The sequence below is a fragment of the Molossus molossus genome, unplaced genomic scaffold (assembly GCF_014108415.1).
Source record: "Molossus molossus isolate mMolMol1 unplaced genomic scaffold, mMolMol1.p scaffold_m16_p_2, whole genome shotgun sequence".
Taxonomy (NCBI): Eukaryota; Metazoa; Chordata; class Mammalia; order Chiroptera; family Molossidae; genus Molossus; species Molossus molossus.
In genome coordinates this window covers 1,467,726-1,494,195 of record NW_023425355.1, presented here as the reverse complement: position 1 = coordinate 1,494,195, position 26,470 = coordinate 1,467,726, and the positions used below count along the sequence as shown (strand labels likewise).

The 26,470-nt window shown below is 49.1% G+C and overlaps 2 protein-coding genes across 8 annotated transcripts in view; one reads left to right on the top strand and one right to left on the bottom strand.

The window, feature by feature from the left end:
• The window catches only part of NHSL2 (NHS like 2), a 43,671-nt gene extending 18,898 nt beyond the window's left edge, over positions 1-24,773 (top strand). For 2 of the 7 annotated variants that reach the window (XM_036271690.1, XM_036271687.1), the window contains 7 exons: positions 6,580-6,735; positions 9,746-9,873; positions 10,154-10,349; positions 12,153-12,284; positions 13,464-15,770; positions 17,338-17,470; positions 18,294-18,976. In XM_036271690.1, the coding sequence (XP_036127583.1) occupies positions 9,871-9,873; positions 10,154-10,349; positions 12,153-12,284; positions 13,464-15,770; positions 17,338-17,470; positions 18,294-18,618 (3,096 nt within the window). In that variant the 5' untranslated portion in view covers positions 6,580-6,735; positions 9,746-9,870 and the 3' untranslated portion in view covers positions 18,619-18,976. Of the gene's footprint in view, positions 1-6,579; positions 6,736-9,745; positions 9,874-10,153; positions 10,350-12,152; positions 12,285-13,463; positions 15,771-17,337; positions 17,471-18,293 lie in introns of all 7 variants that reach the window. The other 5 variants (XM_036271688.1, XM_036271691.1, XM_036271693.1 and 2 more) reach the window with 5 other exon arrangements.
• Positions 2,499-6,099, bottom strand: RTL5 (retrotransposon Gag like 5). The gene is made up of 2 exons (XM_036271695.1): positions 3,063-6,099; positions 2,499-2,600 (listed from the first exon to the last, which is right to left on the bottom strand). Exon 1 carries the CDS (start codon positions 6,097-6,099, stop codon positions 4,441-4,443), a length of 1,659 nt encoding a protein of 552 aa, XP_036127588.1. The 3' UTR covers positions 2,499-2,600; positions 3,063-4,440.
• Positions 24,774-26,470: the final 1,697 nt, after the last annotated feature.

Genomic DNA, 26,470 nt, shown 5'->3' with positions numbered 1-26,470 from the left:
CACCCTCTGCTGCAGTAGCCCAGGAAGGCATTAGCATGTCTGACACCCAGTCTGCTGATTCATCCTGAACCCCATCAAGTGAAGTTCTCAGATTTTTCTTCACAAATTTCTTCTAAGCCACATCGTCCCCACTCAGGCTCCTGCAGTTGATTGAGTTGGCTTCTGAACCTGACCAAGAACTCACAGGTGCACCTAGCAAAGGTCATTTCAGCACATCCTTCCGGGTTAGGAAGATTTGGACTCGGATTCCGTTTTGGAGAAGAGTCTAGTCCTCCAGGCTTCATGCCATCTGTAGGTGTTCCTAGTAGGCAGCCTCCAGGTCTTCATCCAGCAGCCCACTTCTTCTCTCGCTTCTTTGTCTCGGGTTGAGATCCGACTGTGTACCCAGCCGTGTGCTAAGCCCCGGGGACCTAAAGTAACTGTGGCCTGAGTAGGACTCACACAAGTTCCCAGTGGAGTCGTTGGCAGCACCTGGAATCCAGGACTCGGTTTCCCATACTCATGGGGCTGCCAGCGGCAGGGCTGGGCAAGGCTCAGCCTACTCTTCTTACTTCCACCCACCTGCTCTGATGGGCCGACACAGTCAGGGCCCACCTCTCCCTGCCAGCAATGGCCATGAGGAACTTCAGGGTACTGGAGACCTTATCTGACCCCTGAAACAGAATAGGGAGCCCCAGTGCTCACAGGTGTAATTTACGGCCCCATAGTCCTGTCCCTCCCCAGACGGACAGTCAGCCACACACTCATGCAAACTCATCACCACTGCCTGCCTTTCTCTTCAGGGCAGAGCTGTCACCTGGGTGGCTCTCCCAGAGCCTCCAGAGGTAGCACACCTGATGCACACCTTGTTGCTTGGGCAAAGACCCAAAATCCAATCAGGTTGAGGCTCTCCTGGGAAACAGCATGGTGGATTAGAGTTGAGAGACTGAGTTTGGGAGTCACACATACCTGAGTCCCCTCCAGAACCTAATATCTCTAAGCTTGGGGTCCCTCTGCTCTAAAAGGAGACACCATTACCCGCCTCACTGAGTTGTTGAGGGAATGGAGTGAGATGATGTTGGTGAAAATGCCTCGCACATGGTCAGAAACACAGTGGTTGCCTGCCTTCCTTCCTTCCTTCCTTCCTTCCTTCCTTCCTTCCTTCCTCCCTCCCTCCCTCCCTCCCCTGAAAGGGGCAAAGCTGATGTGTCCCTGAAGCCGGGCCTTGTCTCTCGCTGCACTCCTGGAAGCTGGGAGGAGGCGGGCAGGACGGGTCAGACCCGAAGACAGTAGGGCCCGTGAATGGAGGCAGAGAGGAGCTGACTATTGGGCAGCTGCAGGGCTGCGAAAGAGCCACTTACCAGCTGTACCCCTTGGGCCCGTGACTTCTCTCTCAGCCTGTTTCTTCATGTGCAAGAGGAGGGTAAACGAACTGAGATCATGGATATCGAGCGTGTGGTTTAGGACTTGGACCTAGTAGGGGGTTCAGTAAACCTTCCCACCCATTGTTCCAGGAAAAAAATGTCCAATTCATGGCTGGAAAACTTGAGCAAACCCCAGAATGGGATTCAGTTTCTTCTGACGCACGTGCTGGGAGGGTCTCTGCAAGGACTGCTGTGTGGCTGTTTAAAAATCTTCACTAGCTAGTTTACTGGTGTCACATAGCACCACCTAGTGCCCCAAAGTGGAAGGACCCGCCCGGCCACCCTCCCTCCAAAGACAGCGTATGCGTGTGCCTGTGCATGTGTTTTGGGAGGCAGGTGGGGGGGACACTGTTGTTGGATGGTACAGCTGGTCCACCCACACCTTTATTTCCCAGCAAGTGGAGAACTAATGCTATTTTTCAAGATGCCTAGTCCCTCCGCTTCCTTCCGACACAAAGGCATAGGACTCTAGGTGGGTCCCTAGATCCTCACTGGGTCTTAGTGTCCTCATCTAAGGAATGCACGGCTTCAGGCTAGGGTCGCTGCAGGCAAGGTGCCTGGGAAGTACTTGATGGCTCCAGGTACCCATCTCTACTTGATCAATAACCCAGACAGACACAGTCTTTACACACCCTTTATATTTTTATTGAGGAGAAAGCTTTAGCATACAGAATGATTTATTATCTTCACAACACAGCAATGCAACAATAGCACAATAACAAGAACGTTTCTTTCCAACGGGTTTCCTCCCGAGTCTCTGGGAATCCTTGGGCTGCCTTCGTACCCCGGCATGCATTTCCCCCCACCCCTCCTTCAACCCAAGAAAGTGCCCAAAGCCCATAGTTCCTCTTGCAGCCCTTGTGGCTGTTACATCACAACAGATATTGAAGACCTGGGAAAGGAGGGAAGAGGGTCGAAGGGAAGCCCAGGACCCTTGCCACCAGAGGGCCAGAAACCAGCTCACTGCTCACCCACTTTCCCCAGCTGAGGCTACGAGGTCTCAGGGTGAGAAGCACCACGGGAACAGGCAGGGCCTGTGCTGAGGGGTCCCTGGAGTTGGGGTGCAAGGCACCTGTCCTTTGCACTTCTCCAGCAGGGACATGGGCAGCAGGGCCAGTGTGTTGACCATCAGCAAACAGGATCCGCGGCCTTGAAGAACAGCAGTTCCCCTTCTGGGTCTCTCTCCTGAGGAAATAGCTGGAAAAAAAACAGACCACATTTTCTTTTACAGGGTTATTCAGTCCTGCACTAGTGGGGGTGGGGAAAACCAGGCTACTGAAATGTCTAATGAATTAGGAGAATACTTCAATTATTCAGCATGTCTGACTGCATAGGTGGCAGCCATTTTAAATCCTGCTCATCCCGAGCTTGCGGGATGATCTCAGCTCTGAAAAGATGCATTGAAGACACACTACAGAGGAAGGCAACAAAGTGTTGCTAGTACTTGCATCTCTGTGGTGGGGTTCTGAATGTTTGGCTGTTTTGTTTTGTTTTTTCTTGATAGTTTTCACTATTTTCCAAATATTCTCTAATGATGATGTACTGTTTTTCTCTTTGGAGGAGGGGAAGCCTTTGTAAAAGGTAGCAACAGGTTATAGCAACCCGGCTGCACTGATTCCCCGGGCTGAGAAATGTATGATAAACAAAAGGGCTTCTTACCTCCTGCTGATGAATCAAGACCTCACCAGCAACCAGCCAGCAGACTGGGTTTCTTTGTGACTCCTCTTCCTCCAGCTCCTTCCTCTGGCTTCCAGGCTCAAACTCCTAAGGCTGGGCGGGGGATCAGCCAGACGCCGGTGAGGGACAGAGGCTTGAGTTCCTCGGCTTTCTTCCCTCTGGCTGCAGACACCTGGGCCGCACCCACCCAGCTGCCAGGCACGGTGCGGGGAGCTCAGTGTCTAGGGCAGTTCAGGCCAGCGGTGGATCCGGCTGCCATTCTGAGGCCAGTGACACAGTGTGTCCTTTCCACTGCAGAAGCAGCGTCTTTTGGACCCACGGCAAGCAGCAGGACTCTTTATGAGGGTCCCTAGGTGTGTACCCAGAAGTCCCAAGAGTTACTAGGAGGCAGTCACCCTCTCCAGCCTTACCATCTAATTGAAGCCCAGTGTCAGGCCTCCATGTGAGAGACGCGAGGACGGCCTGGCTGCAAGGCCACAGTCTCTGTAGACAGAAAGTTCCTCTCTCTTCCGAGAACTAAGGAATCCCTCACATTGAAGTGAAAGAGCAGGCCTTGGTGGTCCAGGAAGGAAAGGCCCGACACGCCTCCTGTGAACCCCCCAAGGATGGCAAGTCTCCCACAAAGATCTTTGGCTGGGGCTGCAGTCCAAGAACTGGCCCGGGGAGGAGACCACCTCCTACTCCCTCATCTTCCAGGCAACATCAAGGGAAAGGCCCCATTTTGGCGAGCTGATCTAGGGACCCTGATACAGTAGTTTGTGGGAAGGACAAACCTCAGTGAAATGTCCTTTTGACATGTTGGCTTTGCCCACCTTCACTGGGCTAGATGGAGGGTCCTCTTCGGGACCCTTCTGCTGGAGACCGAAGCCAGTGTGGGCTTCTAGGCACATTTCTTGATCTCATCCTGCTGTCGATTATATGCAGTGAGTGGCCTCGGTGGCATTAGGAGTTCAGTGTAGCCTGTCCTTCCGCTCTTTGGGGCAGATCAGTGAGGCATTGGGTGAAGGCCTGGCGAGCCAGTCAGTGTTGATAAAACCATAATCACAGGGTTAGGCACGACTAGAGGGGAAATACGAGGGGGTGACCAGTTCATTGACGGGAACAGGCCCAGAAACCTGCTGGCTAGCTGTGGCAGGACTAAGCAGAGTGCACAGTCAAGAGCACAGCTATTGGTGGCCCCTCCTTTCCTGCGCGGTCTTGGCTGCAAGATGGGCTGAAGTTCTACAGGGCTTTTTCAGGTTCTTCAGGTCTGGAAGTCCCTTAAGTTCCGGTCAGAAAAATGGGGCAGGTGTGGCAGCAATAGCAGGGGCAAGGGACGCAGTAGAAGGGTGTGTTCTGTGTGGCCATCTGGCCCTAGCACTCACACGCGAATTCGGCCACGTGCAGCCCGGTGGCCCCCCTGTCTCGGAGTGAGGCGGAATAGCACGGGGGGGCGTCTTCGCGTTTGGCGTTGCCCCAAGCGACCCGCCCGGCGAATCAGGGGCGGTGAGCTGTGGAAGGGCGAATTGGTGCCCGGAAGGCCCTCCAGCAGCGGGACTCGATTCTGGTTCCTCCGTCTGCTGGGCTGTGTTATGGGAGGCGCCGTATCGAGGAAATTCTCGTGATAGTAGCCCGTAGTCTGGGATGAAGCGTTGGCAAAGGTCGGCTCCACGTCCATCACATCATCCAGGTCGTCATCCTGGGCCTCATCCTCCGTCTCTTCTTCTGGTTCTGGCTCCTGCTCTGGCTCCTGGCCTGTCTCCTGGCCCTTCTCTTCATCCTCCCTCTTCTTCCTCATCTCCTCTTCCTCGTCCACGTCGTCCACCACCACGATCTCATCCTCATCGTCGTCGTCATCCTCCTGTTTCTGTCTCATCTCCTCCTCCTTCCTCATCTCTTCCTCCTTCTTCCTCTTCTCCTCCTGCTCCCTCATCTCCTGCTGAAGAGCCCTCACACGCCTCCGCTGGTCCTTGTCCTGAAGCCTGCGCCTGCGCACCTCTGCGTCTTCATCCTCACTGTAGCGCTCTTCCTCTCCGCTGCCCTCGACATTGGGGTCTGCAGCGAAAGGGAAGAAGACATTGCGCACCCCGGGGAGCGGGATCGGCTTGGGGACGCGCACTTTTCTTTCTATCTCCACACATTCAAGTATCAGCTCGTCCAGGTCAGCCATTTCAGTTGACCATAGGAGCTCCTTGCGGAAGAACTCGGACAGGCCTTTGAGGAACTGGTTCTGGAGGCGGCAGTCATCCCAGGACAAGAACTGGGCCAGGAACTGGAAGGCATCTGCATAGCTGCCGAGGGTACAGTCTCCCTGCTTGAGCTTGCGGATGGCCTTTTTCGCCACGCTCGGGGGGATGGGACCACAGAATTTCTTACGGATCTCATCCAGGAAGCGCGGGAAGTTGGCATGCAGGGGGCTTCCTTCCTGGGTGACTGACACAGCCCAGTCCTTGGCATCGCCCGTGAAAAAGGAGACCAGGAAGGCCACCCGCTCGGCACCCCCGGGGAAGTGGTCCTCGTGGTCGGCTATGAAGGTCTCTAGCCGCATCAGGAACTCAGGCAGGTAGACCGGGTCGCCTGCAAAGGGCTCGAGCTCGGGCCGCTCCGGAGGCGGCACCGGGGGCTGCGCGGGCAGCTCCTTGGAGGCGGCCGGGGGCACCGGCTGCGGGGGCGGGCTGGGCTGCGGGGGAGGGTCGCCCTGGCCCTCCGAGGTGCCGCAGTCCTGGGTGGCGTTGGCCGGCACCTCGTCCGAGGCGCACTCGGGCCCCGTGCGTGGGGGAGGCCAGCGCGTGAAGGGCAGCTCGCCCTCGGGCACGGCGTCTATCTCGCTGAGCGGGAACTCCAAGTTCTCCTCCGCAAGGACGGGCACCGGCCAGCGGATGAAGCTGGACACATTGCCCCGCAAGGAATTCACCTCGGCCAGGGCTCTTCCGAGCTGAAGGCCCAAATTGGCATTCTCCCCGCGAAGGGCATTTAATTCTTCTCGCAGGGCCACGTTCGCCATGCGTAGGCTATTGAGGTTGCCTGACGCCTCGGACATCTGGACTCGCCCGGGCGCAGGGTCGCGGGCGGGGACGGGGCGCGTGGAGGGCTGGGGGCCGCGAGGAGGCGACAGGCGGCGGGCACGGGAGGGGCGCAGCGCCGCGGAGGGCGGCCGCGGCAGGCCGACCACACCCACGGGGAGCGCGGAGGGCGGGCGCTCCGGGCAGGGCCGGGCGGCTGGGCCGGGGCGCGTTACCTCGTCCGGGGCGAGCGGGCGGGCGGGCGGGCGGCAGCCGGCGGGCGCCGAGCGCAGGTCGCGGCGGCGAGACGGCGGCAGCGGGCGGAGCGGGCCGGAGCGGACTGCGGCAGATCTGTCGAGGAAAAATGTTGCGGCTGCCGGATCCCCGCTATTTAAATACAGCCTCGCCCCGCCCCCACCCCCACCCCGGCAGGGGCGGGACTTCGGGCACCTCGGGCGCCCAGTGGCCGCCGCGCCCACCCCTGGGCTGCGCCTCTCACTGACTCTCTCCTTCCCTAGCTGCAGCTAACTCGGGTCGGGAAAATGCGACAGCGACTGCCCACTCGAGGTCGTCATGGCGACAGCCAGTGAACGTGTTCCTCTCCTCAGGCAGGCCCCCGAGTGTAAAGGAGCTGCTTCGAGAGGCGCAGCTTAATCTCCAGAGCCTGTTGCAAGGTACCGAGAGGGTGCGGGGCTGCGGCCGGACCCACAGGCCAGATGTGCTGCGGCTGGAGGGAGGCACGGAGAGGACAGGGACCAGCGAGAGAGACAGAGAGAGAGAGAGAGCGCGAGCCGCTTAAACCCATTGAGAAACAACACAGTTTCCATCTGTCACCTTCTACACTAATGGTTCCAAAAAGCCTTCTTTCTACGGCCGTTTACCACCACCACCATCACCCCCTTTTGTGGTTCAGTCGTCCATGGGGAAAAGGGCAGAAACTGAGGCAGGGCAGTGGGTCAAACCATTCGTTTCCAAGGACGGCTGGGTGAGAGATGCCCACAGTGGGGCCCACACACCGCCCAGACCTTCCGCCGCGAGGTCTCCCACTTTGGGCTTCCCTCACTCGACTCCGGCGTTGACCTTGTCCACATCTCTCCCGGACAGTTACTACCTCACCAAAGCAGACCCAATGCACAGCACCCGGCACTCACTTCATGCCCAGTTACCAACCCAGTGTCTTTGAACACGGAGCCCGCCAAGCTGGGTCCACAGCACCCAGAGAAACCGCCCGGTCAGGGTGCCTGAGCAGTCAGACTGCACCCACCAGGCAGATGAGAAAACCCAGACTTGGGAAGCAGATAGAGCTCCACTGTGATTCTAATCACACGCCTGCCCAGCTGTGTGACATTGTGCAGATACCCACCCTCTCTGAGCTTCACATTCATCGGTCATCTTTAAAATGACAATTCCAGTTCCCCACATGGCACAGCTTTGTGAGAATTAAAAAGAGGGATTAGCAAGTTTCTTGCTGCTGGAGGGATCCTGATCAGATGCAGCATCAACTCCCAATACATGTCCTTCGGAACATGGGATGCGCTAAGCACAATATGAAAGTCAATATAAAAGAAAAAACAAGGTGGTCCCTGATAAGACCTTACAATATGAAAGACACACACATTGATCAGAGAGACTTATCCAATGTCAGCAGCCAGAGTTTTAAATCTCAGAGCTATGACAGAGACCACAGGCCAAATACCTGGGTGGAGGTTACAGGAGGCATGCATATGTCAAAATTCACTGAACTATACACTTAAGTTTGTGCACTTCACTATTGCTAAGTTATATCTCAATAAAATACAAATAAAACCTCAGTGCTAAGTCACAAGCTACATCCCCACTTCAGGCTCTCACATCCCATCCACCCCTCATTTCCAAGCCTAGAAGACCCTCCTCCCTCTTCCCCACTCCAATCTTTACACTTTCTTTAAAGTTCTGTGCTTGCCTCCTCCGAGAAAACCTTTAACCTGAGTTCTGCATTTTGCACCACTCCCTCCATAAGCACTCCTGCGAGCACTTGGTACCATCTCGTTCAAGAGGACTTGTATATTCTGAACTGCTTTTTTTTTTTCATTTCTTCATTCATTTACTCTTTCATCTACTAGTCCTGGGTATATAATTCATTCATTTACTCTTTCATCTACTAGCCCTGGGTATATAGTTCATTCATTTACTCTTTCATCTACTAGCCCTGGGTATATAGTTCATTCATTTACTCTTTCATCTACTAGCCCTGGGTATATAGTTCATTCATTTACTCTTTCATCTACTAGCCCTGGGTATATAGTTCATTCATTTACTCTTTCATCCACTAGTCCTGGGTATATAGTTCATTCATTTACTCTTTCATCTACTAGACCTGGGTATATAGTTCATTCATTTACTCTTTCATCTACTAGTCCTGGGTATATATTTTTCCACCTAACCAGACAGCTTGCCAATGTAAACAATCACATCTCTTGGTTTTCCAGAAGCACCTGGCACAGGGCTGGATCCCCAAGAGGCGCTCAGTAGAGATTTCTTGAGTGAACGTTAAATGTGAAAAGACATCTTATCAGTTCTTGTTTCTTCGTGCCAACGAAGATTAATGCTGGTGGAGAATAGAAAATGGCTGATAGCCACCCAGCTGGACTGTAGCCATAACCCCCACTTCCTTGCCAGGGCGGTGGTGACCTTGGAGAAGCAAGATTCCAAGGGACACCATGAACCTTGTGTTCAGATAGGAGAGGTGCTACAATGCAGGAAGGGGCATTGTGTTCTGTGCTGCCCCCAAGGGCAGAATTAGGTCCTCAAGATAAGGAAGAACTTTCTTGACACCTAACAGCCCCCACTGTCTTGGGTGGAATCAGAAGCCTCGGGAGGAGGGCTGCTCCCTTCTCTGAAGGTCTGTGCGGAGGCTGAAGAAACATGTCGAAGGGGTGCTGGGGAGGAAATCTGAGCCCAGAATGAGGTGTTGGACCAGAGAGCCTTTGAGACCTCTCCTGACTCCCAAGCTTACAATTCTTAAAGTATTTGCTGAGATGTGCATAGAGCCCTGCCCGTTGATTCTTTACTCTGACTTCCTGTATTTCATTGGATTCCTTCACTTCCCTCAAATTCATCACTTACATGAAACCAATTCAAATCTTAAGCATCCTTCTTATTCCAGGCTGATGCCCTTGAACTTCTTCCTTCTGTGCCACTTCCTCCCTTTCCTCTCCTTCACCTAAGCCCCCCTCGACCTGTCCCCGCCTTCTAGTAGGACTAAGGTGGAGGAAGCCAGGCCCTTACTCCACACTGGACTTACCGATACCAGTTTCCTCGTGCCTCACCCAGGCCATTTCCCAGGCAAGGTGGCAGAAAACCCAGAGCCGCAAGGCTTCAAAAGAGGACCTTACAGCTTAAAGCAGCAAAAACTATCTGCATCCTGAACTTCTCCAAGCTGAGCACTTCAGGCGTGGACCGCTTAGTCCCAGAACCAGCACAACTCAGATTTCTTGATTCTCTTTTCTCCTTGGCTGTCATAGTCCCAGGAAGTAGGCATTTTTCCGTTTCCAAATCCAGAGACTCAGATGCCAGGAAATATACTAAAGAAATCATGCAAGTCAGGCCTGGCAGCTAGAACAGGAGCCCTGGCTCGTGGTCCCTCCCCTGCCCGGCACTGGACCATGGCCCCCTAGAGTTTGTATCCACTATGCTGTTTTTCAGAAGAATATGAGGAACAGTACTCGGAGGTCAGACTGCTGGGGCAGACCTTCCGCTCTGCTGATGAGGCCCCTGAGCCCACCCCCAGCCCAAGGCCTCAGTCTGCCAGGCGTCTGGAGTTTGTATTGATGGTGAGTTGCCTCTTCCCCTGCCTGGGAGAGCCAGCATGCAGAGTTCGCCCTGCACCCATCGACAGGGAACCTCGAGCTGCTTATAGTATCCACTGGAAGCTGCTGCTCACCTCTGCTCACCAGCAGAGCTACCCTGAGGCAGGGTCTGGCCTGGCAGCCTGTCCACGTTTTCCTGACTCCCAGATGAAGCCTCCAACCAGCCTGCCTAGACAGCCATCCTGTGGGCACAGCTCACCTCCAGTCAGGAGCACACCCTTTGCATCACCTTCTTTCCCAACAGCCTACAAAACAGCAGCTGAGCGAGGATGAGACTACCACCCAGGGTGTGAGGGCCCCTGAGGCCTCCCTGAGCCTGTCTACCACAGCCGACAAGCAAGTTGCCTGGAATAACCCCTTCCCTCTGCCCATCCTAGAGGAGAAGTGGTGGCTTCAGCCTTGCTCCACGCACTCTGACATTGTGCCCATCAACATCTCTGGTAGAGTTGCTTAGCACCACCTCTGTTTGCTTCCTTCCATGCAAACTAAAGACCATCCTCTTCAAATGCACTGGGGCTGGGGGAGGGAGCGAGACTTTCTCTGCTACTGGCTCACCCTGCACTGTCAAGGTCATGGCTCTCGCCAGGGAACGGAGGCATGCAGAAGGGGGGCTCTGGCTGCTCTTCCTTCACTCTCTCTTGGCTCTGCCACACTAACTGAGACCATCTGATGGCAAGCAAAGTGTTCTTAATAGAAAACTCTGAACATTTATGAACTTGTGCGCTCTTTGGAGCATCTATGGAAATTTTAGGTTTGTGAGTTATGTTTGGGCTGGGAAAAGAAAACTTCCTCCGACAGAAGCCATGTTTGGTTGGATAGGAGTCTGAGGAAAAGTGTGGGTTTCAAAGTGCTGGTGATAAAAGGGAGGGTCATCCCCAGGGCACAGACTATGGGCCTAATGGCACTTTAAGTAGACACTCGGTCTTCTAATGAGGTAGGCCTCCTCGACTTATGTGGCAAGTGTTTAAGAAGTAACAGAAAGGGACCAAGGCCAAAAAGGCCAAAGGGAGGCCCAGTACCACCTCAAGAGTGGGGAAAATGACGTATGTAGCTCAATTGGATGTGACTTTGGGAACATGTGATCGATTGCAAGTGGAAGAGGAGGAGGGTTGGTCATTTCATAAGGATATAGGGCCAGCGAGCCGATGAAATCAAGACTTCATGACCCATAGGGACCAAGGCACCCTGTGAGCCAACATTGGCCTGTGGTTTGCGGGGAACCGTTGAAGATGATGAGGGCAGCTCTGGCCACATGTGGTGACGCTCCCTGGATATGGGATCATCCAGCGCCATTGGTGTCATCTGAGGAAATCAGAGGCAGAAAACAGAGCCCACAGCCTAGGGAGATGTACCAAGAGGACTAAGGGCTGAAAGGATAGTGGGAACTTTGTTTCTAAACTTTTATCTTACTCTCAATGAGGCTGGCCCTGAACTTTGCCTGTAGAGTCACTCGTGGGAGGGGGATGTCATGTGCTGCTGTAAGGCTGAGAGGGGAGGGTTTGGGTAGGCAGCTGTTGAGAGAGAAACAGTGAGGGGAGCAGCAGACTCACCCCCTGTCTAACTCTGCCCCTGTGTAACCCTGCCCCCTATCTAACCCTGCCCCATCCCAGCAATTCCACAGGAACAAAGACTGACCCAGTGCTTTAAGAGGAATAAATCTCAGTCACCGCCCAGGGGTGAACTTTGAAAAAATGTAATCAATGATGGCTGGAGGGCAGATATCAGGCTGCTTCCCAGAAACACTGTCCTCTGTCCCATATAAGAGCTTTCTTTAAGAAAAGATTATAATCAAGCAACATCTAGTCTCAGCCTGTCTCTCTGTACCAGTGGTTCTCTCCCCAGGCTACACATCTGAATAATCAACCACCTGGGGAGTTCAAAAAATAGTTTCTACTTGGGCCCTCCTCCCAAAGAGTTCAATGTGCTGGGGTGGCGTCCAGGGATTGGAGTTTAAAAAGCTGCTCAGTGTATTTCCATATATGTAGGCAGGATTGAAAATCATGGCTCTCGGCCACCTAAGACTCACAGGTGACCCTTAGTGTGGCCTATGAAAGCCAGCATGTCTGCCTTGGGGCTCTGGGTGTCTGGGGCCATGTTGGGAGGGATGTTGAAGAAGGGCCACCTGCCTGGATGCTATCATGCTCATCGCTACTGCCATCATCCCTTCTCTCTACCCAGGCCCATTTCCACTGTACTGTAAACAGAAACCAAGATGCACCCAAGTGTCTTTATTTTGGCTACAGGGCAGCAGTTTGATAAACACGCAAGTTCAAGACACTCCTTGTTTAACACAGAGACAGCCGTGAACCCCAAGTCCACCCTGAGGCGGAGGCGGACCATTATTGGATTCTCTAACTTTTCCCAGCGAGACCAAGGTGACCCCACTACAGCTGATCCCCCAGACCCTTCCCCTTGCTCACTCACACCAATCCTGGTGGTATTATGATTATGGGGAACAGGAATAATTTGAAGGGGACTTTGGATAGCCTGAAAAAGCCAATGTGGTAATGAGAGATAACCAAGGGCCTTTGGTCAAGGAAAGCAATAGAATATGAAGAGCAGGTCTTCCAGGCTATAAATTCATTATGTTGTTTCCATTATAAATGGAATATAACCATATATGTCAAGTTTAAGCAAGTAGGTAAAAGGGGAAAGCATCACTAAAAGCATCATCTTAGCAGAACCATTATGCTGCTAAATAAATGCCATCCAAAGAGCACAGGCCAGAGAGGTATGGATGTGAATCTTAGCCTCTCCACTTACTAACTGTGAGGCCTTGGCCAGGTTACATAACCTTTCTGAGCCTCAGCTTCTTCATCTGTGAATTGAGGATAATGATACCAACCTGGTAGAGTTGCTGTGAGGATTAGAGTTATTATATGAAATTTGCCTACCGTGTGCCTGCTACATAGTATGTGTTTAAAAAATGATGACTGTTATTATAAATTATCATAACAGTAGAAGTAGTAGTAATAATGATAGAATAGTAACAATTGTGTGTATGAGAAATTTTTTTTGAACATTTGAACAGTTGCCTCACATCTGTAGGTTGTCTTAAGTGTCACATGTTGCAAAGCTAAAAAGTGACAGGTGCCAAAAATGCAACCAGACTGTGGGCTTTCCAGCTGTGGCATATTCAAAACTCATTGCTGGAGCTGAGAGGCACACAGTGCTGTCGTTTACAGTTCAGAAACTTCTGCTGTCATCTCAGGAGAGGTGAACGCTGAGGTCTGTGATGGCTTCATAAACCTGGGGTGAAAGTCCGGAAAAACCCCAAGGTAGTCCCACCTGCCACCTCCGCTCCAAAAGGAACAATCAAAGCTGGAAAGTCTTTGACAACCATCTGGACAATTCAAGGGCACCCTGTGGCTCATCATGTCGTGATGGGCAAGGACACAATTTCCCCCACACTCTCATCTGTGGAAAGGAAGAACCAAGGAATTCTGTCCAAGTTGTTGGCAAATGCTTCTTGGCAAAAATTTGGTGCTGCCATCATGGGAGCTGCCAGGGGATCCCTGGCTATACCACTAACATTCTGTGTTTCCCTCCTCCAGGTCACAGCAACAGCCCCACAGGCAGGGCAGCTCACTCTACCAGCTCAGACATCAAGCCCAGTCATTCCGTTCCAGAAGGTGTTCATGGAAGAGTTGCAGTCGGTCAGGAAGCTCGTTTCCCCTCACCGGTACTAAGAAACCCTTCTAGAGATCCGGAAGAACCTCCCCAGGCACGTGGTGGCACCAAGCCTCCTAGCATGGAAAGCATGGGAATGGTGTATAGCGTCCCCAGTTCTTGCAATGGCCCTACAGAATCGACATTCTCTGCTTCCTGGAAAGGAGATGCTTTTACCTATATGACTCCAAGTGCCACAGGTCAGAGCAATCAAGTCAATGAAAATGGAAAAAATCCTTCCTCTGGGAATTCATGGGTCTCTCTGCACACACTGCCACCTCTGGTTCCTAAGGAGGCTACCACACTCTTTGTCACTCGTGATAACCCAGCAGGATGCAGTGGGTCAGCTGGCTACTCTGAGCCCCCTACGCAACGAAGGCAAGTATCAGAGCGACCCTTCAAGATTGGACTTCTGACTGGTGGTACCTCAAGGCTGGAGACAGGCCCAGGTGGGGCCAGCAGGTTCCGGGAGCGGTCACTGTCTGTGCCCACAGACTCAGGCACCACCGATGTGGACTATGATGAGGAGCAGAAGTCCAGTGAAGCCTGTGCCCTGCCTTATGCCAGTACCAGTTCTGAGGGCAGTAACAGTGCTGACAACATTGCCTCCCTTAGTTCCCAACAGGAGGCCCAGCACAGAAGGCAGAGATCCAAGAGTATCTCACTGAAGAAGGCCAAAAAGAAGCCTTGCCCACCAATGCGCAGTGTCTCACTGGTCAAAGATGAGCCAGTTGCCTTGCCAGAAGGTGGGTCAGCACTACCCAAGGACCAGAGGCCCAGGAGCCTTTGCCTCTCCTTGGAACACCAAGGACATCACTCATCCCAGGGTCACCCAGCTGTGCCCACCTTCAAAGATCCAGAGGGTACACAATTCTCTCACCACTGGTATCTTACTGACTGGAAGTCTGGTGACACCTACCAGTCATTGTCCAGCTCCAGCACTGCCACTGGCACCACAGTCATTGAGTGTACCCAAGTTCAGGGCAGCTCAGAGTCTCTGGTCTCCCCTTCCACCTCCAGAGCTACTACGCCTTCCCAACTCTCCATCGAGGTAGAGGCCAGGGAGGTACCCTCTCCAGGAAGGCCCACTGGATTGATGTCACCCTCTAGTGGATACTCCAGCCAGTCAGAGACACCAACACCCACTGTCTCCATGTCCTTGACCCTGGGCCACTTGCCCCCTCCAAGTGGCAGTGTCCGGGTGCGTCCAGTGGTGCCCGAGAGGAAGTCATCACTACCCCCAACATCGCCAATGGAGAAAATTTCCAAGTCACGACTATCATTTGACCTACCATTGACCTCTTCGACCTACCTGGATCTGTCTGGGATGAGTATCTCCATCCGAAGCAAAACCAAGGTGAGCCGGCATCACTCAGATACAAATTTTGGGGCCAAGCTGGTCCAGAAAACTAGTCCCAATCAGCCAATCATGCCCATGGTTACTCAGTCTGACCTCCGTTCTGTTCGGCTGAGGTCAGTCAGCAAGTCTGAGCCAGAAGATGACATTGAGAGCCCTGACTATGCTGAGGAGTCGGGAGGAGAAGTCTTCACCTTGCCAGAAAGAAAGATAAAACCTCCCATAGCTGAGAAACCCCTGCTGGCCCGAAGGCCTGCAAGCTTGATCCACAAGCCACCATCTGTCCCTGAAGAGTACCCACTAACTTCGCCTACATTGGTTATGACCCCTAAGAGCTCAATTCAACACATGAGACCATTCCCTCCAGACATCTACACGGTGGTGCGGAAGCCAAAGTCCTCCAGCTTCCCTGAGGCCAGAAGCCCAGGAGAGTCAACAGCACCCTCATCTCTTATTTTCACACCTTTTGCCAGTTCCTCTGGTGCTTTCTGCTCAGGAACACAGCAACCTCTCCAGGGAAGTACAGAAGAGGAGGGCTCCAAGGTGAGATCCCTGCCGGAAAGAATTAGCCTTCAGAGCCAGGAACAAGCTGAGAAGAAGAAAGGCAAGATTCCACCTCCTGTACCAAAAAAGCCCAGTGTGTTGTACCTGCCTCTCACCTCACCCACAGCTCAAATGGAGGCCTATGTGGCTGAACCAAGGCTGCCTGTCAGCCCCATCATTACCCTGGAGGAAGATGCCAAGTGCCCCCCTACTGGCGACCACCTGCAATCACCTGGTACAAGGACGACTTCCATGCCACCGGCTGACGATGAAACGGAGGCAAGCCCTCCAGGTTAGTAAACTGTCTGCTGGCTTTTCCTTTCAATCCCAGGGGAGATGAGGGTGAGCATGGAGTGCCAGAGACAGAAGCCAGTGCCCCATGATCCTGACCCTGGAATGACCAAGTCAGCAGGGGCACCTCTTGAGAGTTCTAAATAGGCCTCACTGCCCTTGGGATTGGAACTGACCCAGGGGCAGATCTCCAAAGCTCAGTTTGAGCCAGTCTACCCTGGAACCCCCGGTGCTGAGGTAATGAAATCGAACTAGGTCTTAGCACCCTCGGACCTCAGTAGCCCTAGTCAAGCATGCATCCCCTGCTGTACCTCACTGTACAGTACTTTTCACTACCACACTGAATTTAGTTCCATGCATGGGACTCGGAGGACATTATGCTCCTCCGAGTTGAATCTGGAGGACATTATGCTCAGTGAAATAAGCCAGTCACAGAAGGGCAAATACTGCATGATTCCACTTATATGAGGTCCCTAGAATAGTCAAATTCAGAGACAGAAAGTAGAATGGTGGTGAACTCAACCCTCCAAAGCTGAGTTCAAGTGCCATGGTGGGCTTGCAGGCTTCTGAAGTAATGGAGTATGTTAGCAGCAGCAGGCTTTCTTAGAGATTTCAAGAGGAAAGGGAGCTCACTTTCTTGGATGGTTAGCTCTTTCTGGAACAATAAGACTAAGCTAGATAACATTTCTCCTCTTTTTTTTTTCCTGTCTCTTCCTGTTTTTCTTGTGGCAAAATACACATAACATAAAATGTACCACCTTAACCATTTTTAAGTGTACAGTTCAGTGGTGTTAAGTATATTGACAATGTTGAGCAACCATCACCACTGTCCATCTCCAGAACTCTTTTCATCTTGCAAAACTGAAGTCTGTACCCATTAAACACTAACTCCCCATCACCCCATTCCCCAGCCCTGGGAACCACCATTCTACTTTCTGTCTCTGAATTTGACTATTCTAGGGACCTCATATAAGTGGAATCATGCAGTATTTGCCCTTCTGTGACTGGCTTATTTCACTGAGCATAATGTCCTCCAGATTCATCCATGTTTTTCATCCTTTTTTGAACTCTTAAGAACAAACATCAAAATATTTTGGCCTTCCTTAAGCTGATTTGGACTTTCAACATAAATTAAATTATTGTGAATAAAATACGCAAACAAATCAAAGCCACGGGTAATTTTAGAATACTCTTCCTCAAACTACACAGGCTTCCTCTGAGATTTAGACAGGTCCCACTCCCACCTGCTGGTTGAGTCATTGCTTTCGTTGCTCCCAGCTCCTTGATCTTTAGTAATGATACATTTAAAATAAGAGGATGCTCAAGCAACCCATTCTAATGGAAGAGGCATGAGAGAACAGGGACCCAGGCTGACCTTCAGCACGCAGTCCACCTTGGCCAAATGAATAACTTTCTGAACATCATGTTCCTTTGCAAAATGGAGACATTAAGAGTCTCCGCCCTGCTGCTCTTCTGGAGTTGCTTTGAACATCAAATGAGATACAGATGAGAATGTGCTTTGTCCTCACTCTTGTGGTCAAAGTAATTCCTCTGGTTCTTCTACCTAGGGAGTACTATGGAACCAAGCACTGAAGAAAAAAGTGTTATCAGTGATAAAACAGCTGAATGGATTGCAGAAGATGATGATGATGTGTTTGTGGCTTCACGCACAACTGAAGATTTATTTACTGTGATACACAGGTCTGGACGAATTTCCTTCATTTCTATTGTAATCACCTTCCTTTTTTATACCAAAAGACAAACTGCCACCTCTAAGCAGCCATTAGATTGAAACTAGAGGCTTAATTCCAGATACCAACATATGTGAAAGCAGTCCAGAGCCTCACATCACCAATTCACTGACATCTTTGGGTGAAGTGGAGGAGGGGCGGGGAAGGGAGAACCAGGTGCCAAGTGAGAGGCCCCTCGTCTCCTAGCAACCGCACGGCCTATTGTGGCTCCATCTGCTCTCTCACAGCTTTGTCTACAGTCAGAGACATTTAACCCTTCACAGAATTCCTTGTATCAAAAAATCTTATCAAGAAGTGAAGTGGGGCACCAGGCCAAGTATCAGAGCAGGAACGTAAGCAAAGGGGGACCAGATGGGGACCTAGTTATTGGATAGGGGCACAAAGCAGGGGCTCAGTGAGGAGGAAACTGGAAAGAACCCAATGATTGGAGCTAGAGCACTAGTTCCCAGACTGTCTTCTGTCTTCATTGAGTCACTGAGCTACTAGCCTTGACTCCTTACATTCTTCTTGGGTCCCAGAACCTGTACAGGACCGAGCCTGCAGGCACAGGCCAATGACTCCAGCTGCAGACATTGAAAGGAGTGTAGGGAGAGGGGGCCAGATAAGGGAGCCCAAGGACTTACTGGGGAGAGAGAAAGCTGGTGAGTGTGACTGTTTGCAAGGCTGCTCTGTAGAAGTTCCCAGATCATGTCACTGGCATTCATGAAGGTATATGAAGCATTAAGAAATGTCCACCACATGAATTCACTCAAAGCAAACTTTCTCTTATTTAGGTCCAAAAGAAAGCTGCTTGGCTGGAAGGAGCCCGGTGAGGCCTTTGCCGGAGGTAGCAGACCGAGCTCCCATTCACCGATAAGAAACACAGCTGATTCTCCAGTTAGTGAGTCAGCTGCCTCCGCAGGGTCAAGCGGTAGTGCCAGCCTAGATGCTGGCAGAAACGATTATTTCAAGGCCTTGTTACAGAAGAAGGGAAGTAAGGCCACTCCAAGGTCCCGCCCCTCAGCAGCCGAACTGCTGAAGACCACTAACCCACTGGCTCGGAGAATCATCGCACAGTTTTCAAAAGACTACGATACCACTGATAACCCCAGTACCTAAGCCCTGGGTTGAGCAAGTAGGGTTCAGTTACTAAACTTGAGAGAAAAGGGAGAAGAGAAAAGATTTGAAAAAGAAACCATGGAAATAGCAAAAGAGCCTACATTTCTTTTACTTTAACTCACACTCTGGACAACAGGAGAGAGACCACTTTGTTTAGAACTAAAATCATCAGGCACTTTAATCATGCTTAGACATTTTACGTTGTCATACTTAAAATCTTGCCATTACTGACTACAAATTTTCTCCTTATTTTCCGCCAGTGGTGTGCACTAAGAAGAAATTCTCAGCTGCAAGGGCACACGTGCCATGTTTGCCATCAATGACCGGCTGCTCCATCCCTTGCTCCTGTAACTGAGGGGCAGAGTGTGAGAGCAGATTGAGGGCTGTCAAACCTGGGGACATAGGGAGCCATTGCTGATTATTCACTTTCCTGGTGAGGCCTTGATGACTTATATGAAGAAACAGAAAGACTCTGATGCCTCTTCAACCACAGTTTAACTCTCTCCCACTAGAGGTTTGCAGGTGTACACTTATTTCGGCATGAGTTGATTGGATGGCTTTTGTGCAAAATGTGAATGTTACTCTGTCCTGAACTTCATGCCTTTTTCAGTTTGATTGTCTACACGGTGATCAGGGTGATAAATTTCAATAACATACAGACCCCCCACCCCCACCCCTTAGCTAGAAAAGGTCAGGACCGGGTTACTTTGGATGAACCAAGCTCAGCCAACGAACAAGGCATCCATTTGTCCACTCTGATCTATCCAAGGTAACTCGCACACACGCCTTCAGATCCTTCTAGTGTCTTTCAACAATGATAGCTAGGATCTGTGCCCAGCTTATGCTGCATTCGAAGAACTCTCATGTCATTGGCATATAACATTCATTACAGGAAGTAATTAGCTGAACGAACGGCATCATCAAAGTCTCAAGGAGGAGAGAAAGTAAGTGTAACTTGCCTACCACCATTCAGTTCAGATTGTGGTTTGTGGTTGGTTTGTTTTGTTTAAAGGAAGTCTTACTATGGCCCATAACATTTAAAAAAAAAGGCTTACTTTTTGCCATTTAGATTCTGCTGTTTGACCAACTTTTAGTTAACTATGTGGGGAGAGAGGGTAAGAACTAGGTAAATTGGATGCTGATGGAGCCCCAGAACAATCATTGTGACCCCTCCTTCCCCACCCCAAAGCTTATAGGCACTAACTGTTCTTTTCAGTTCCATTTTCTAAAGAAAGCCAGAGCAGTGATTCATTTGATTTTCATATGTCTGGTTTCTGGGAGCTTGAGGAAAAACCAGACAAAGCATTGAACAAAGAAAACTGGCTGACCAATAATGGAGGGGTAATTGTGCACCATCCCAAGAAGGGAAAAGAAGTCAAATGAAATAGCAGCCTGTTTCACAAAGAGGGTTCCCCGACCCGTTCTTCCTTCACCCCTCTTGACCCAACAGATCCATTGGTCAACCTCCTGAAGGATGCAGAAACTGCCACCAAGACAAGCAGATCTTGATTTTGATAGGTGATGTTGCTCACCAATGAGAAGCAAGCTCTTGGCACAACTGCCCACACTCCAGGGGATAGAGTAGCTGAAAAACCACACCGAGTGCTGAGAAGACTTAAGCCTCTCACACAGAAGCCCTGGGCCTAGGCTCTTGGTTGGTACAGTTCTGAATTCTAGACTTCTGAGTACAGAACAAACCCACCCACTCTCTTGCAGTCAGCGCTTCCCCCTGATTTAGATTGAAGCCACTTAAAATAATAAACAGCAAAATCCCAGCTGCTTTGGAAAGCATTCAAACTATTCGGTTCGAAGGACCTGACCAAATTTCAGGGGTTTTACTTGAAATAAAATAGATCCATTCCTGACCTTGATGTATATGTGAGTGCCACACTTGTCTGTCCCAGACCGAGAATTTCCAAAGATGCAAACATCTTGCTCTGTAGAGAAATGAAGGAGAGTTTGTGTTTTGGCCTCACAAAGGTAAAAGGCAGCCAGGGCCTTCTTAGGAACCATTATGAATAGCTGAACTCTAAAGTCAAGTGTGAGACTCACATCGTATAGAACTTGCTACTTCTGCTGATTTTTCTGGAAGCTTCTTGTTTGCTACTTCTAGTGGGTTTTGCCTCTCCCTGCACCTTGCTACCTCTGGTGGTTTCCACAAAATATTCAAAGCTAAATGCCCAGGCACCTTCATATTTGTCAGTTACCTTGAGTCTTACTTTCCTCTACAATACTCTGTATGCCTGGGATTTTTAGAGCATCTTCTGTGTCATCACTGTGGCCCTCAAATGCCCCAGTGGTATTCCAATTAGCACAAGAGGATTTGGGGCAGAGATTGTATGGTCAGAGGTAATACTGAGAACTGGAAATACTCATTTAATGTTTTACAACAGGTGGACCTAGTTCCAAACAAACAACAACCAAACTGTACTACTTCTACCAGTCATTGATGAACATAGCACTGAACATCTTTCCTAATCCTAACACCCAACCTGTCTCCTCCCCTTGATTTTCGTAACACCAACTCCCTCTCCCACCTAGGCACAAACTACAGTATTTGCTGCCTCTGCACTACTCTGCTGAGACTGTAGAAGAGAGGCTGAAGCCCCTCCAGAAAGGTTTTCAGGGACCCTACTACTGCCACTATTACTAGTGTGAATAATAATAACAATTTTTGAAGGCGGAATACAGAAGAGGCGCAAGTGAAATAAAGTTGGCCCCAAGAGGTCAGCTTCCAATTCAAGTTGTTTCTGTCCCTTTGTTTCCTCTGACTCCAACCAATAGTAGCAGGTGGCTCTGCTAGTCTGACTTCAGGTCAGTCAAGAGTGCAGGAAGTCATCCCCAGGAGAGGAGGTTAGTTGGCAGCCAAGAGTACATTGCACTTGGTGGGTATTCATTATATATTTGTGGTTCAGATGTTGAGGACAGAGAGCAAGTCATTCTCAGTATAACAGGAAATTTTGCTGGTGTCTCCTCTCCTTTGCCTGCCTCAGTCTCCCTCGTGGGACTTCCACCTGGCCCAACTTGTCCCTTAGCCACAACCCCTGTGAACCGCATCCCTAGCTGACAGCTCACCCTTTAAGGAGGCAAGAGCAAGGCAGAAGATTCATTCATGTTAGCTTAATGACCACAAATCAACCAGTTGAGCTGGAGACATCAGCTTGAATATGCCAAGACAGAGGAGATTCTACCAGACGTCCATTGTAACTGTCAGTCTGAGCAGATCTGTTCATGCACCTGCCCTCTTCCTCGTAAACAAACTGTTCCCTAAAAAGACGAGTTCGTGGTCAGCGCTCTTTTCCTACCAGTGCAGCCTTTCATTCTCACCAAGTCTGTAACATAATGATGAGCTTTCACTTTAGTATGATTTGCCAGGGCCAGGATTAGAGTGAGGTGAGTGAGGCGCTTGTAGTGCAAAGCTTAAGGAGGCGCCCACTCTCAGGGCTGTGCAAGTGCCTTACCCTCGTCCTGGCCCTGCGATATGCACTCCATAATGTACTATCAGTTTATCCCCTTCCTATGAACAAGTATGGTTCTTCTGACTTTGGGGTAACTCCCTACCTGCTGTTACACCAGGTGTTTTTATTACCATCTGTTTTTCCACTACTGGAAACATTTGTATGCTTATACATCAAAGACTCTTCATTATTATCAGAAAACATGGTTGCTTTCTAAGTAACCTGCTCCACGTGGCAAGTTAGTACCTATTTTAGTAAGGGATGCCGACAGGATAGCCCGTCAGCAAAATAGTGAATGAGTTGGAGGTCTGTCATTGGGATCATCCGCCTCTTTGTGCTCCATTCTCCCTAGACCTTGCTTCTCAGCACCAACTCTTCTGAGTGCCTCCTACTTTGTTCTCATCCTAGTTAAGAAAAGCATGCTCTCAGGAAAGGGATAAATTCCTTTACTTTGAGGTTATAAGGCTTAATGCTACCTCTTTTGAAGGTCTTTTGCAGTTTAACAGGGGAAAAGCCTTATGCCAAAGGAATGAAATTCTACTGTAGAATTTTAGGCATCAATTAGTTGCAGAAGTGTTTGTTTTCTTGTTGTTGTTGTTTTTTTTCACCATCAAAAGGCCAAATTCCCTGACAGCTAACTCCAAAATACTGAAAATATTTTAATCTCCTGGAATTATTCTAGTAAATTACTGGTGGTCGATTCAACCGCCCTAATACCCAGTGCTGTTCAATACAGCTCTTATCAAAGGACTCTCAGAAATGCTACCAAACGCCACTGAAAAGGCCTAGATAATTCATGGTGTACATTAACATTTTTTCACAAATGGAATTAATACTATTTATCATTTGAGTAAAAAGAAAAGGATTTAAAGAATTTGTGAAGATATGTCCTGTTTGTGAAAGTGAGACTGTCCAATATTGTCCGATCAATGTCAGTCATCCAGTATTGGTGGTGATGATCAAACTTATTGGAGGTACAACTTTACCGAACACAAGCCTCTGCTCCCTGCCATCTGTGTTTTGTGCTATGACTTCAGCTTCATGTGAGAATCAGTCCAGATCTACACCACAGCACCCAGTCCCTGCAAAGCCTTTGGGTATACTTCAGCTGTAAGTGATTGGGGGTTTAAAAGGAGAAAAGAGAGGGAAAGAGGTACAAAGAGCTGCATTTGTCAAAGGGCAGCAAAAATTATAATTATTTAAACAATGACATTAAATAGTTTTAGAATACTCAGAAACAGATTTATAGAGGAATACAGTAGTAAATGGTTATAGACACACATTTGAGATGCTTTTAATATGTTTAGCAAAAAACCAATTTGCATAAGTAATGGGTTGTGTGAAATAGGTATGTACTTTGTTCAGTAATGCCTCAAATTTAAACCAGTGGCTCTCAAAGCGTGGTCTCAGGACCACCAGCAGTAGCAGCCCTGGAATGTGTGTGTGTGTGTGTGTGTGTGTGTGTGTGTGTGTACGCACGCGCGCATGCATCTATCCAGTGATGTTACTTCTTCAAGCCCCTGAATCACTATAGGCACGATTCTCCAAATGATTTCAACCTTCTCGTCATTTCTGCTATCATTACACTGATCAGTCTCTGGCCACGTGATATATATTGTTATATTAGTCAGCTATATGATGTTGCTTGGTGTTAAGAACTTACCAGATTGAATCAACTACTTCCTCAACCTGCAAAATCTTTGATTTAACTTAACCAGCACATCTAGTGTTTTTATTTAAAATACTTTTAAATTCACAAATAAGGAAAAAGAAAAGGTGTTAATGTTTGTTTGGTATTGCCAATCCTTAAATACCTGTCTTCACTATGGTGGTTGTTCTCTAGAAGGGCTCTGGCAGAAGTATATTTGATTTTAAGATTTTACCTAAATAGCAGAATTTTATATCAACAAATTCTCAAACAAAATATGAACTGGAACAACCAGTTAACCCCTCTCAGCCTCTCTTTAATGCTAAGCTTTATAGAAATTTATTCTTTACGTAGTGTTGAGCGTTTTTTAATGTCCAATTTTATAAAATGTTAGGCATGCAAAAACAGCATTGTGCTCATTGTACAATTCACCCAAACTCATGTATTCCTCCGTATGTATGATGGTGAAGAAATATCAATATGTCTGTTCTTGTCTCTCCCGATCAATTGTAAATTGCAAATCTTTTCATTAATTTTTAAATGAGATATATTTACTCTGGCTAGTAGTTAAAATTTTATTCTTTTTATTATATTTCATTGCTACATTTTTCTACTGACTCCAAAGCTTACTTTGGGGAAGATTTCTTATTTCTAGATTGTTGTATTTATCTTATTTCTATATTTATCTGTAGTCATGGAATATTAGAGCTGAAAGGAACCAACTTCTCATTTTACAGATGAGGAACTGAGGCCCAGAAAGTTTAAATAATTTACACAAGGTCACACAGTGGCAGGGTCTGGCCTCAATCTCAGGTCTCCTGCCTCGGGGTCCAGTGTTTTTCATTTAAAGCACTACATTTCTAGAAGACCCGCAGCTGGCTTCTACTTTTATGACACATAAATTTCCTAGATATTTCAGTGAAATAATATATATGCTTTAATAAAAAATGGTCAAGAGTTCTTTAGTTCATGAATCCAAAGACAGATCTGATTTTCAGTTTAGAAACAGTCATTTCCTTCTGAATTCAGTATATGTGCTCTACTTTGTACAATGGATGTTCTCCTTAAAAGTTGTTTTTAAAATGATTTTTTTTATAAAATTCCATATTTTAGGAGAGAAGCTTCTTATGTAAGGGAATTGTTTTTGATGATTTCTTTAGAAAAATGAAGAATCCTCTTGTCAGTGTCCCTAAAAGCCTCTAGATTTTTCTGGGTTTTTTGCTTTTTTTTTTTTAGTGTGAACTTTTGTAATTGGTGTTTATTTAAAGTAGGGCAAGCCGATATAGGCTTTCCTAAAATCTACTTTATCCTTCCTTTCTTAAACTTTATGAGATTTTCAGACTGTTAGATGCTCATGAGATACTTCGTTGTGTTCTAGAAACTATTCCTAGCTTGATATTTTGTCAATCCCTGGGCTCAAACTCTATCTCCATCTTATCGAACAATCACAGAATTCACTAATCAGTAGAGAGTTCTGCATGCAGTCTCTTTTCCAGAACATTCTTTACCTAATGCTCATTAGTGTGATTCTCTCCTTAGCTATTCTGTGGAGTTGCAGGCAGTGGCCCTTCAGGGCTGCCTCAGTCATAGGCAGTGGTGTTTCTAGTCATTTCCATTGTCCCACTTTTTCTCCTACACCTCCTCTGGTTGCCCTTTTCAGGAATGCTCAGAGGTTGGTGGTATTTTCCCCATCATCCAGACAAGGGGTTGACACATTTTTTTTCTGTAGAGGGCCTCATAGTAACTATTCTAAGCATTGTGGGCCACATATGGCCTCAGCAGCAAATTCTTCTTTTTCTTGTTTATTGGACCTTTCTTTTTTTATCCTCACCCAAGGACATTTTTTTTTTTTTTTTTGCATTTATCTTCAGATAGAGTGGAACGGAGAGAGGGGGAAGAGAGAGAGAGAGAAACATCGATGTGAGAGAGACACATTGACTGGTTGCCACCCACACAACCCCAACCGGGGCCGGGGACAAAACTACAATCAAGGTACGTGCCCTTAGTGGGAACCAAACCCGGGACTCTCTGGTCCGAAGGCCGATGCTCTAACCACTGAACCAAACCGGCCAGGGCTATTAGACCTTTCAAAAGGTGTTTTTACACCTTAAAAATGTAAATAGCATTATTAGCTCATGATCTATACAAAGCCGCAGTCTGGACTTGGCCCACTTGTCAGAGTTGCTGGGCCCTGGTCCAGACTGTCTTCTGTGCCCCCTCCCCCCCCAATGTGCTCACTGGCTTGTGTACTGGGTAATACGGCTCCCAAGTCTACACAGAGGTGGGTGGAGAGGAGCTGCCTATGCCGACCATTACTCTTCACTAGGGTGTCCTTTATGGCCTCTCTCCCTCCATCATCTCATTCTCACTGAGTACCTCAGTGTAGGAGCCCTCATTGTTTTCTCCAGCCCTCCCATCCTAGTTATCCAATGTGCCTCTGTTTCCTCGAGTTTCAGTTAAGCTGGCAGGGAAGAATGGATTTCTGAGATTTCTTATTTATTTTGCCCCATCATTATCCCCCGACTGTGGTTCATCAGCCCTGCCCTGCCTCACACTGCCATCGTGAGCTTAGGGCTGTCTCTGGAGAGTCTGGTGGCCTAGGCTGTAAGAGTCCAGCGCACTCTATGATTTCCTAGGGAAATCCCCAGCTCTCTCGGTTTCCATGGCTGGTTTTAAAACCCAGAATGCCCACATGTCCATTTTCTCATGTAATTTGGACCTGTTGTAGACAGCCCCAGCAATAAAG

Coding starts and splice junctions, on each gene's coding strand:
- RTL5 (XM_036271695.1), bottom strand. CDS start 6,099: ATGTCCGAGGCGTCAGGCAACCTCAATAGCCTACGCATGGCGAACGTG.